This window comes from Chenopodium quinoa, unplaced genomic scaffold, assembly GCF_001683475.1.
Source record: "Chenopodium quinoa cultivar QQ74 unplaced genomic scaffold, ASM168347v1, whole genome shotgun sequence".
NCBI classification, from domain to species: Eukaryota; Viridiplantae; Streptophyta; class Magnoliopsida; order Caryophyllales; family Amaranthaceae; genus Chenopodium; species Chenopodium quinoa.
The window spans coordinates 1,177,681-1,190,090 of record NW_018744290.1 but is presented as its reverse complement, the minus strand read 5'-3'; the positions used below and the strand labels follow the sequence as shown (position 1 = coordinate 1,190,090).

At 36.1% G+C, this 12,410-nt stretch overlaps 1 protein-coding gene across 1 annotated transcript; it reads right to left on the bottom strand.

Annotated features, from left to right (window-relative positions):
* Window positions 1-2,856: 2,856 nt before the first annotated feature.
* LOC110695137 (mitogen-activated protein kinase kinase kinase 3-like) lies at window positions 2,857-11,719 on the bottom strand. Its single transcript, XM_021872359.1, has 11 exons — window positions 10,778-11,719; window positions 9,190-9,489; window positions 6,831-6,918; window positions 6,627-6,689; window positions 6,199-6,359; window positions 6,010-6,085; window positions 5,660-5,719; window positions 5,472-5,579; window positions 5,141-5,377; window positions 3,796-3,887; window positions 2,857-3,660 (listed from the first exon to the last, which is right to left on the bottom strand). Exons 1-11 carry the CDS (start codon window positions 11,251-11,253, stop codon window positions 3,399-3,401), a joined length of 1,923 nt encoding a protein of 640 aa, XP_021728051.1. The 5' UTR covers window positions 11,254-11,719; the 3' UTR covers window positions 2,857-3,398.
* Window positions 11,720-12,410: the final 691 nt, after the last annotated feature.

Below are 12,410 nucleotides of genomic sequence, written 5' to 3'. Positions count from 1 at the left end.
TGAAATCAGTCTCCTCATGGAACCAAGGACTGTCATCCTCTTCCTCATCTGACCCATGCAAACTTCTAAGCTCATCTTACTCAGAACTTTCACCATGCACATCCACTTCCTTCCAAACAATGTCCTTGCTCAATTGTTTCAATTTCCCCTCCCTTTCAACACCAACACCCTCTAAAGTTTCACCCTTATGTGTCACAACCTGCAAGCTACTGTGCACTACAGTTAGGATGCCTTCTCCAGTTTGCCTATGGCACTCATCATCATCATCACTGTTTGCCTCTTCTTCCCAAGGCTCCCAATCAATGTCTATATCAGTTGCATCTGAGCTTGATGGCCTACCTGATTCCTCCTCTTCATCCAATTTCAGAGCTCTCTTTGCTTTTTCTTTCCTAATTCTCTTCCCTCTACCCTTATGCAGACTTACACCAGTATCACCACTTTCTACTGAAACCTTACCCTTCCCCTTATCAATAGATCTACAAAACCTAGGGCTTCTCCTCACTTTGTTCTCAACAGGTTCTGTTTCAGGAACTGTAACAAGTCTAGGGCTCCTTCTCAGCACAGGTTCAATAGGTTTGTGTGTTTTATTTTGTTTTTCAAGCAGGATAGGGCTTTTCTGTGTTTGGGATGGCTGTGTTTGGGTTGGGTTGGATCCAGGAATAGTTTGGACAAACACTTGGGTTTGAGGTGGGGTACAACATTGTTGTGTTTCAGATTGATGTGGTTGGGTTGGGTTGGATCCAGTAACACTTTGGGCAGACACATGGGCACTTTCAATGACTTTGGAATTTTCTGGGATTGTGGTGGGGTTGTTAGCTTCAGCTTCAATGCTTTGAGGGTTCTGACTAGGGGTGGGGTCATCAGAAACTGTACAATACAACTCTAAATACCCATCCTTGTGCTTGGCTTCTAATAAACCTGCTACATCCTCATCAGTTTCTATCTTTCTTTTACCAGTCATCCAAGACTTACCCTTCTCTTTGAACCACACAACATATAGGTTAGGTACATCCTACCCCATGTCCCTAATCCCTTCAATACATAAATACCTTAAGTATCCTACTGAAAAGTAATTGAGAGACACATTCCTTTTCCAACAAGTGAACCCACCTTCATACACTTGGTACTGCCCTCCTCCCTTACAGTTCTTAATCACAAAACCCCCAAATATTCTTAGCTTAATGTCAACCTCATTATCAACAACAGCCATTTGTTTTTATCTACAATTAAAGAGCAATAAACAAATACATCAAGCCCTATTTTATTATAAACTGTAACTAAATCAATGCAATTTATTAACAAAAAAGGCGTCTCAGTATACCCCATACCCTACCACATGACTGTGAAAGCATCAATTTTTAATTAGTCAAACCACATTGCTTAAAATAATCAAAGCTCACTAATCTAGGGTTTACTGCATATTCTTCCTAAAATACCCCAACTACAAAGAATTATTGCAAAATTAGCACCATTGTTGGACCACTATAAATAGATAGGGTTACGTACCTTCCAATGCGTCGTTGTCAGGTGAATCTTCAACTTACAACAATGGAGATGACGCTTTCTCGCAGGGCTTTGTCTTCCTCTGCTTCGTTGTTCCAGTTACTGCCTTCCACGCACTCAATTTTCACCTCCAATTTGCAGAAAAGTAGAGATGAGAGATGGAGATGGTGACAAAGGAGAGATAATTGTTCCTAATTTTTTTTTTAATTAACTCAGCCTTTAATGGAGATGGTTGTGAGTATTCAATGAAGACAATGAAGAGTTAAGGTAGGAGAGAGAAGAACTGAAGGGGTGTTAGTTAACTGACGTGGGGCCCACCAAACGACAACTTAACAGCTTCAGTCAAATGGTACTGAATTTTGACAACAATGATTTAGGTGGTAGTATAATAAAAAAAAAAAAAAAATTTAAAAGGTAGCAAAATTGAGGTGCATGACTTTTAGTGGTAGCAAATTTGAAATTGGCCTAAAAATATTGGATTCAAACCGCCTTTAAATTTTTTATACCGCATAAGTTCGCTCATTTAATTGCTAAATGGGAAACTGATTGTCTAATCTCAACCCGAAGTGTATTTATATATACTCTTTTCATCCAAAGCCTAAAATCTTTGACGGATCTTGACCTATAATTTAATAAACAAACCACTCATTCTTTCTCTCAAAAAAAGATACCCTATTAGACTTTTTTTTTTTTTTGAACGGACCCTATTAGACTTTTAAACATTCAAATACAATCACACATCCAATTTTTTCCAGATCCAGCATCGATTGGCTTGTCCCGTCAAGTGCCAACTTAAAATAAAGAGTGTAATTACATCAATAACAGATCCCCAAAATCAAAGAGCATGCCCAGGTTTTTCTATGTGAGAAATAAAATTATTTATCTCATAGTGCCACGTCATTTATTTTTATTAAACAATCAAAAAATAAATGAAAATGATGTATGTCATTAACGGCATAATATTCAATACATATAAAATTCTTGGTAGGGAGCGGAGACGAAAAATAAACGAAGGTAGGGGAGGGATGGGATGAGATAAAATGAAGGAGAAAGTTTATCTTGGTAGTTGAAGCGATTAAAATCATTTTATTTTGCCCAACCAAATTCAAATTAATCTTACTATAGTAAAAAGCATCGTTGCCAAAAAAAAAAGGAATAAAGTAATGATGTCAGCAATAGAATAGACAATAAATATTTGATTATAAAGTTGTCACGTTGGAAATGAAAAGGCATAACCTAATTTAATAATAGAACTAATGGTTTATACATTATCTTTTAATTACCAAATTTCTGTCACTAAGCGTGTTTAGTAACGGAATTATTGTCAACGAGTCTAATTTTGCACACAAGATATCATATTTGGTATAACTTTTTTACTTTAAGAAAAAGTTACATAGAATGAGATAACAAGAAATTATTAAATTTAATGACCTCTAAACATTCTATACTTGTCACAGCCATAAATCCCTCCCATCCAAACTATCGGATGGTGATTCCTTACTTTAGCCGTTGTCCTAGTTCTGGCTTTCTCAACTAGTAAAATAAAAGCATCTTTTGCAAAGAGCACAATTTCTATATACAACACTGAAGATTTTTACAGCATGATGAAAATCCCGCCTATCCGGGCTCAATTTAATGCATGGTCCAGCAGCTATAGATTACACTGCCATTTTCGCTGCTTTAAGTCATCAAACAGGATCTCGTTGCCCAACTTTACAAGTTAATAACAAAATGTTTGTGATAGTCTTCAACTTTCAACGCTGACTCGGTGAGGTAATTTGGTGAAGAAAATGCAGCAAACTTCAGTGACTTTTTTGTGAGCAACTCCATCATATATGTACATACAACATGGGTGAATTTTTGGAGGAAAATTATATACTCTTAAGCCTTGATAATCAAATAAGCCACATATTAGGGGACCCACCAGGTGTTTGGGTCTTAAACAATGTACTCTCGATCCATGGATCAAGTGTATAGCCTGCACGTCTTCTTGTTGGAGATACTGAGTGGTCGTTTAAATTGTAGCTGCTTTGCCCAGGCCAAGCATAAGATGGGTGAGGCGGTGAAAGTAAACAACTCTTGGAGGTAGGCGCCAGTCTATGTAAAGGACTTGATGAGGGTGAAACAGGCAGCGATGTGATTGATCTTGGATTATCCCTAGAACCAAGATTGTCAAGGAATAAAAAAAGTAACAATCAGGTTAAAAACCAAAATTTCTCAAAAAAAAAAAGGTTACACACTAAAAAATTTCTTCCCCGTCCTTAAATCAGTTGCAAAGGCAAAAAACTTTACCTGGCCTCCCAAATCGTAAGCCCTGGTTTTCTCATATTATCGGGGTCATAGGAACTAATACTCTTTCTGCGTGGGTGTATTTCCAAGGGTTGCTGCATGAAGTGCAAAACATAGCCCATGTGTTATTTGCTCAAACATAGAAACAAAAGTCACGTCTCTTTTGTAGAACCTATGCAATGTGTTACAACTAAACCCAAAGGTAAATCACTTTGAGTGAATCAAACAAAAAGGCAAATAAAATGAGGTCCCTGACGGCCATTCCTTTACAAATAACCAAAATTAGAAGAGGTTCACAGAGATCTCAGTGTTTTCCATTTAGAGGGTAATCAAATAATTTTTATGCACCTGAATAAATACATTTTCAGAGGGTAATCCCACTACATAAAGCTCCAATATAGATTGTTTAACAAATCACCATAATTTCAAAAACTATCCTACTCCTATACTTTTAAGCCCGCTGCACTTCATGAACTCTTATGTATAAGATACCTCTAAAACTTTCACAAGTAGAATAAAAAAAATAGTTTGTCCATGCTCAAGCAACTAATCCATAATATGATAGAAACAGATAAATGCTCTGACAAGAACCCTTCCACTAAGGTCAACAATTTTCTTTCCTGATAGGCAATAGTAACCACATGTCTCCTAGATAGCACAGTAAATCCTAAAGGCATCATTATAAAGAGAACAAACCGTGTGAATTCATGCAATATTGCAATTAAGTTATTTTTATCATAGATAAGTTGTTTTAATAAGGAGGTTCTATTTGAGTTTACGCTTCTTACGAATATGTAGACCACTAAAGTAGGTTATATTAGAATCGAGCTAGGTCATAGACAGTGAACTTTGTCAATAATGAAATTTACATTCATCCTGTGAGTAAAAAGGAAACAATCCCATTTTGAACCAACCCATAAATAAGGCAACATTAACCCATATAATGACTTCCAAATCCTGTCATAATAAACAAGTTCCCAGCTTAACAAACCTTAATTGCCACTAAGCTCACTTCCTACTTCATATCATTTCATATTTTCAACTCGATATCTAAAGCAGGTAAGAAATATTTTCTTTGCGATACGGAGACCATCATTTATAAGTTCTTTAGCTGCATGCCTTCATATAAGCAAAAATAAAGGAGATATAGGAACTTCAGATTCCTATGTAATTTTTATGTATTAACTATCCCTTTCCCGAATCACTGAAAAGTTAAGCTTCCTGGCCTAGCCAAACAATATGACTACTTAAAAGATTACTTCAATCTCATAGCACCATTCTTGACACATAGGTTATTAATAAAGAGAGTAAACAATGAAACAGAGACAAAAAATCAAGGATGTCTTACTGGCTTGCGCCTTCCATCAAATGAGAATGTTGTTGCTTCATTTGGTGCATTAAAATTGAGGTTCTTCCCAACAGATTGTTCTCTAACAAAAGGATGATCTAGCAAACTTGAAGCTAGGGGGCGATCAGCGGGATCACGTTTAAGGCAAAGATGCAAGAAATTTTTAGCTTCACTAGATAGGAAATCAGGAATTTCTGGTATATCTTTGCTGTTTCCAATCTTGAATATTGCTGCTACCTGCAAAGCCAACATAATTAAAGATTTGGCATCTGCATATCCCAACTTTGATTATGACGAGGAAGATTCTCAATTAATAGATATATTTCCATACCCCTTCATACTGGCTCCAAGGTGGCTTTGCCATTGCCATTTCAAGAATTGTACATCCCAAACTCCATATATCAACGGCAAGGTTATACCCACTCTTATTCATCACTACCTGTGAGTACATAAGAAAATAAGTGGCGATATATATGTCAAGTAACAGCTATCAAGAATATGCAGAGAGAGAGAAAGCACCTCAGGGGCCATCCAGTAAGGACTGCCTTTAAAAGAAAGCACTGAATTACAGGAAGTTATCTGCATTAGACGATTTATCAGATAGTGAGAAGTAGATAAGCCAAAACACAAGAAACTTACAGGCACGAGAAAGGAAATATTATAGAAAGGAAGATTCTAGATTTGATTAGGATATTTGAGAATCATAAGATATTCCTAATGTTTTTGCAATGGAAACATTTCTTGTAATTATTTACTTGGCTAGCCAGTAAGATTAAGGAGAAGATTAGCAACTAATTTTGTTATTAGTACCAAATCAAGTATAATGCCAGTGCTTACATTTGTTAGAAGCATTAAAGGATAACACTTACATGTTTTGCCATGCCAAAATCTGCAAGTTTGATTTCGCCAGTAGGATCAACCAATATGTTTGCCCCTTTGATATCCCTATTAGTCATTTAAAAAATATTTTAATTATTTTTTATAATTAAAATAATTAATTATTTATAACATATAAATTTCCCAAAAAAAAAAAAAAGGAATTTCACAAATATGAGTACCTATGCACTGTGGTTCTACTATGCAAGTACGCAAGCCCAGAGAGAATTTGTCTGGTATAGTTCTGAATAACAGGTTCCTTGAATGGGCCATACTCTTGAAGTAATTTATGAATAGATCCACCAGAGACATATTCCAAATAAACTGATAGTGTGTCTCCAGCCTGGAAAGACCACCAAAATTAGAGTTGGCTGCTGCTGACTATAAACTAAATATGTGTTACAATTCTGTAAAGATTATGAAATTCTGAGAATCTCAGTTTTCACTGTTGTGCACACCACCAAAACACAAGGAAGTAGCTCTCAGATATAAAGATGGGTAGACTATCAAAATTAATATAAAAAATGAAAAAGAAAGAAGAAGAAAATAATGATACATTAACAAAATCAGAAGATGTTAACCATGTAAAGCAACATAAGTTGGGCCATACCAGATCACTTCCGTAGTATCTAACAATGTTTGGATGTGACAACTGGCTGAGCAAGTCAATTTCCTGTATAAACGGAAGAAAAGATGAGCCAACACTTGCCTCATATCAGATTCTCAAGTTCATAAGCAAAGTAGACAAAAAATAATAACAATAGAAGAGTGAAGGCTATGAGTGTTAGCTGGAGGAGAGATTATCAAAGAAGACCTGCTTAAGCTGCTTCAGAGATTCTTTTGAGTTCTGATCATCTGAAACAATTCTCACTTCCTTTATTGCACACATGTGTCCACCCTCACTGGCAAGGTTGGGCAAGATTTATAATCAGAGAAAAAAAAAATGATAAGAGACCAAAGCAAACTAGTCAACTCATACGCAATCAAGAAAGATTCAAAAGGCCAGCACTAAATGGGCATCAGTGATTTACCAATAAACATGTCAAATTAGAAACAAAACCACAAAAATCTTAACTAAGAGCAAAACATGAAAAAATCATGACTACAAAATATAACAATCAAGCCACTGCTCACTACTCACAAAAGGGTGGCAGTGTGGAGGAAAGTTCCAAAGGTACTCTTGGCACTTAAACCACCTCTATGTCCTAAAGTGCATCACCTGATTATAAATTTGGACAGTATTCAGCATAGGGAAGAGAGCTTGGTGCATTGGTCCAAGAAGGTAGATTCTAATGCAAACCTCTTCGCATGGTAAAACTTTCAAAAGAGCACTTTGAGTAGAAGAGAGGAAGTTCCACAAGGAAAGTTGGAAGCATAACAATCATTCTTATAGAAAACGAATATTGCCTTTGAGATGACGCATAAGGATGCTTCAGAGACATCTAGAATCTGGTGCACAATCTTGGCCTAATAGCAGAATGTCAAATAAAATAAACCTTGAAGATCCAAAGTTTGTTTCTATTTTCTAAGCAAAGAGCCAATGAAATCAAACACAACAAACCACTACAAAAAATTCATCACATCTCACGGCAGCCCTATAGAGTGAGGTTACACCAAACGAGACAGTGATAGGAAGATATCAAGATATAAGATAACAGTGGCAATGGAAAACAGCAGCTAAAACCATTTGGAATTCAGAGATCAGAAAGCAGCAAGTACTAGTTTATATCATTGTTGTATCCGAGTCAGAAAATAAATCAAGAATAGTTGTGACTAGGTCATTTTTTTGAATAATCAAGTTTTTGCTGCATAGAGTAAATGAAAGAAGATATGACAAAATCCCAAAAAAAAAAAAATTACCATATCTCACTAGTGAGGTTGCACCAATCGGGAAAATGAAAAGAAGACATAGGATTAAAGAGGCAAACTGGCAATGGGAAATTACAGCAGTAACCAACTAACCATTAGGATTTCAAATACCAGAAAGCAACTAGTATTCCATATCAGTAAATAGATCAAGAACGGTAATTATTCAAAAATTTAAAAAATCTAATCAATATGCGGGTGCAAAGAATAAGGGCAAACAAGCTTCAACTAGAATTAGAAACAGCATGTGATTCAACATCGGTTAACCAAACTTATGTTGTCAACCTTGTCGTGAAAAAATACCTTATGTTATCGTGAAAATTTAAATTAGCTTCTTATAAATAGGAAAATGTGTGATTAAATAAATAACAAGAATTCAAGAAAACAACAAGACCACAGAATCTTTGACAGCATGGTGGAGTGATACAAGATGGTACAAAGGCCTTGTCAAGCTTTATTCCAACAATTTTTTCACAGTTTCCAGCTGATGAGTTTGTCAACATCACAGTACAATTGGATCAACTCCCATCTTCCCAACATCCTTGAGGCTACAAAATAGCACAACAACTATGCTTTCTCTTGTCTACCTGACTAAGTCATCTGGAAGCTTCTCACTACAATAGACAATTGTTACCAAAGTCCTTCAAAATGACCAGGGGTCTTCTGTAACAAATCCTTTACCAGAACTAATTAACCACTTTTGTAGCTCAACTGTTACACTTAACATTGCACGATGAAGAAAAAAGGTAGTAATTCCCCCCCCCCCCCCCTTCTAATAGGAAACAAATATCTGACAGAAAAGGAAAAAGATTTCCAGACATGCAGAAATAGTAGGTGGGGCAATAATCCACACAGCAGTGATCCACTTCAAACAACACTAACCTAGGAAGGTGATGGGCTGCTGAGCTGTCATCCCTGGTTACACAGTTACACTGAGTCCATTTTAATAACATAGAGAGCTACTAAGAAAGGCTAGGTCCTTTGCTACTCAGAACAAACAACCTGATCGGAGAATGACATGCATCAGAGCTTACATAAAAAGTTGGAAAAAAGAAAACACAATATTTCAATCATCTAATCGGTAATTTACAGCATAACTCCAAGCAAAACCTACCAAAACCTCATTAGACTGGCTATGCAAAGAAAAACCTTGCCAAAAATGAAATAAAGATAAAAAAATAAAAAGAATGCTTGTTCTAGTTTATACAGTGCAATCCTCCTACCATATTCCCAATAAAATTAATTCAAATTGATGTATAGGAAATCCAGTCCAAAATAGTCTTTGCATATGAATGATTTGTATTTACCTGTTAAATCCAAGGTAAACATGCCCGAAGGTTCCCCTCCCAAGAAGCTTTCCTTTCTTCCACTTTGATAGAGAATTATATGTGCCTTGACTGCTTTCTGTAAATAAACCAGCTCTTCCATTGGGCAAGGAAGATGGACTAGTAGGAGAGCTAGGTGGCAAGGGCAAGGGATGGCCTCGACTCCCTTCTTCTTGTCTTCCTGTAGGAGATTCTGATTTCACACTGGCCAACCGCGGATGAATAGGTGATGTAGCAGTAGTAGCTCCTCTTGAAGCAGGACCAGGACTCTTTGCCCTTCCACTGGTTTATACAACATTGTATTACATTGTCAAAAGCCGAAATGCGTTCTAGCATTGTGATCCAATAAATAAATTACAAACGGCTCATTTGGCAGGTTGTAATAAATGTGTAATTGGGAGTGAATTTGCAAGGAACATCCTATGCAACACCCTAATGCTAGTTCAAAGTATCTCTTCGTGTATCTTCATTACCATCCATTACAACCAGAGGGGTTGTATCGGATGGTAATGGAAATAAATGAATAAATACACAAGTTCAGGGATGAAATTGTAATGCTATCAACGATAGGATTACCCTTCCTTGCAAAGTTACACTTAAATTCACTAATAATACCACCATTTATTATCACCTGTCAAGCAGGCCATTAAGGCACGAAATAATAAAACCTATGAAACATAATTAAACCATCTCAAATATGGAATAATATCCAACTGTGCAAGGAATTTCAGAAGAAAGTAGCTAAAACCATAAAACAGAAACACGAATTTGCCAGCACCATTTTAAATATAGGAACAGTTGGTGTTTTGGTGGGGAGACAAGGGTAAAGGGGCATATTTCATATCAGCCCATCGGATGGATTGTTGCCTCGAATACATTCTCACGATCATCATTAAAGGAGTGAACCACTAACAAGAAGCATTTTGGCTTCGGATTAGCGACTATAAATTAAAAATTCTGTCTACAACAGCAGGTGCAAAATTGCCTCAATCTAACACTCCAGAACTTGCCACATGCAAGAAATTATACTAGAATTACTAAAAATTAATAAAGTTATTGTTATCCTTTTAACTGAATTATAATTAAATTTCTACATAAATGAAAAAACCAATTTCCCTTCTTTCATATTTCAACCAATTACAGCAAACCTAATTAAGTAATTAAGTCTCTCACTCCTCTAAAGCATGACCTAAAAAGTGAGAAAGGTTACAAAAAAAGACAGCTCACACACCTCAAGGATCACACTCAGAAATTAATAAACCACAAGTAATAACAAATAAAAGTACAAACTTTACCCATAAATCTCGATCAAATTACCAATCCTCAACATTCTCACAGATCAACAACCACAACAACAACAGCAAAGCCTTAACCCCAAAACAATTCCGGGTCGGCTAACACGAATCGTCATACATTCAAAACCGTCCCCAAAAAATGGAGCAGCAGGAAAAATCAGTTAAGAAAGTAAACAAAGTAGAGTGCAAAATTCACACAGATCAAACAAAAACAAAATTTAAGAACCCTAAAAAAAATTACATAAAAATTGAGGGGTTTATTTCTTTTTACAAACCTGAAACCATCAAGAAGAATTGGATGATCATCAGAATTAGATTCAGAAGAACTAACACTCGAAATCGAGGCGGAACCCGAAGCTAATAACCCAACACCACCATGACTACCATGATCAACAGCAACAACCCCAGAATTTGTAGGCCTAGGAAGAGGATGACCCACAACTTTTCTCTCACAATCTGAATCAAACCAAGAAATCCCAGATGAAGCAGCACCATTTCCAGAACTCCCAAACTCTCTGCAATTATTTCCCCTTAATTTAGGGGACAAAATCCCTCTACCAAACTCTTCAATACTTCTGGGTGACCTCTTGTTCTTGCTATTACCATTGGAATTGGAATTGGAATTAGAATTATCAGAATTATTTGGGGATTTTTTGGAATTAAGCTCAAAAAACAAGATGTTGCTGTTGCTATTATTTTGATGAGTTTCTTCTTTGCTCTTGTTAGACTTTCTACCCCACCAAGCAGGCATCTTAATACCCAGAAAAGAGAGAAAGAGGAGAGAGAAAAAAGAGTGTTTGTTTGTATAAATAAATTAAGAAGCAAAAAAAAGGGGATGTATGAGAGTTTAGAGTGGATATTATGGAAGATAGAAAAAGGGAAAACTGGGGATTGGGGGAAAGTTGGGAGGTGGGTGATAGGCGTGGATTATATGTGTGAAGAGAAGAGAAGGGGGAAGGAAAGAGAGGAAAGGAGACAAAGAAAGAGAGAAGAGAAAAGGAAGAGAAAAAGGAAGGAAATGAGGAGAGAGAAAGGGTGAGAGAGAGTGGGGTGGCTGTATGATCTTTGTATTTTATGTACTCAAACAAACTCATCATCGTCCTTGTCAATCATCATCCATCATGCAATTTGCAACTTTTTTTTTTTGGTTTAGCAGCCTTTTTTAACCCCGGGATTAGGCATCGCCATTGTCGATTTATTACTACAGGTGGTAATTGATTTGCCCAGATAAGGTTGTGTTTGGCTGATGAGGCGTTCGGTTTGGTTTTGAAGTTATTACCGTGGTAATTGAGTAATTCAGATTGAGTTGTTGTGTTTAGCTGATGAGTCGCTAGGTTTGATTTTGAGATGGGTCTGGGAAACTAGGTGGAGGGTTGTGTCTAAATTTATCATAACTAACTTGCTATTTCAAAATAATGAGATCATAGTATCTTTCGTATGTCATTGTTGTTGTCTGTCATCATCCCGCACGCACTTAGAATTGTAATTTAATTTAATTTTTTAGTTTTGTTTATTATTATAGCAGTCTTTACCTTTTAATAGCCAAACCATTGTCATAATATTTAATTTGTTTCTCATTTAAGGGTTTTACTCTATAGAAGTATCTCAAACATTCACTGTTGCTATATACCTGTAGCTTATAATGCTTTTCATCAAGGGAAAAGTTATATTAGTTGTTTTCATATACATTAAAAGTTGGTTAAAATCAGTTAAAGTTGTGTTAGTTTTATAAGTGACACGTTGCTAATTGTTTTTGGAATGACAATTGCAATTTTGGAATTATATTGGCTTATCTAGTTGATATATATTTGAAAAATTGTACGTGTAGCCATTTATTGAATAGGATTTCGTGAAATCTTATTTGTATTCTTTTGTATTACTAGTACGTTATTAACTTGTCTCATGGTA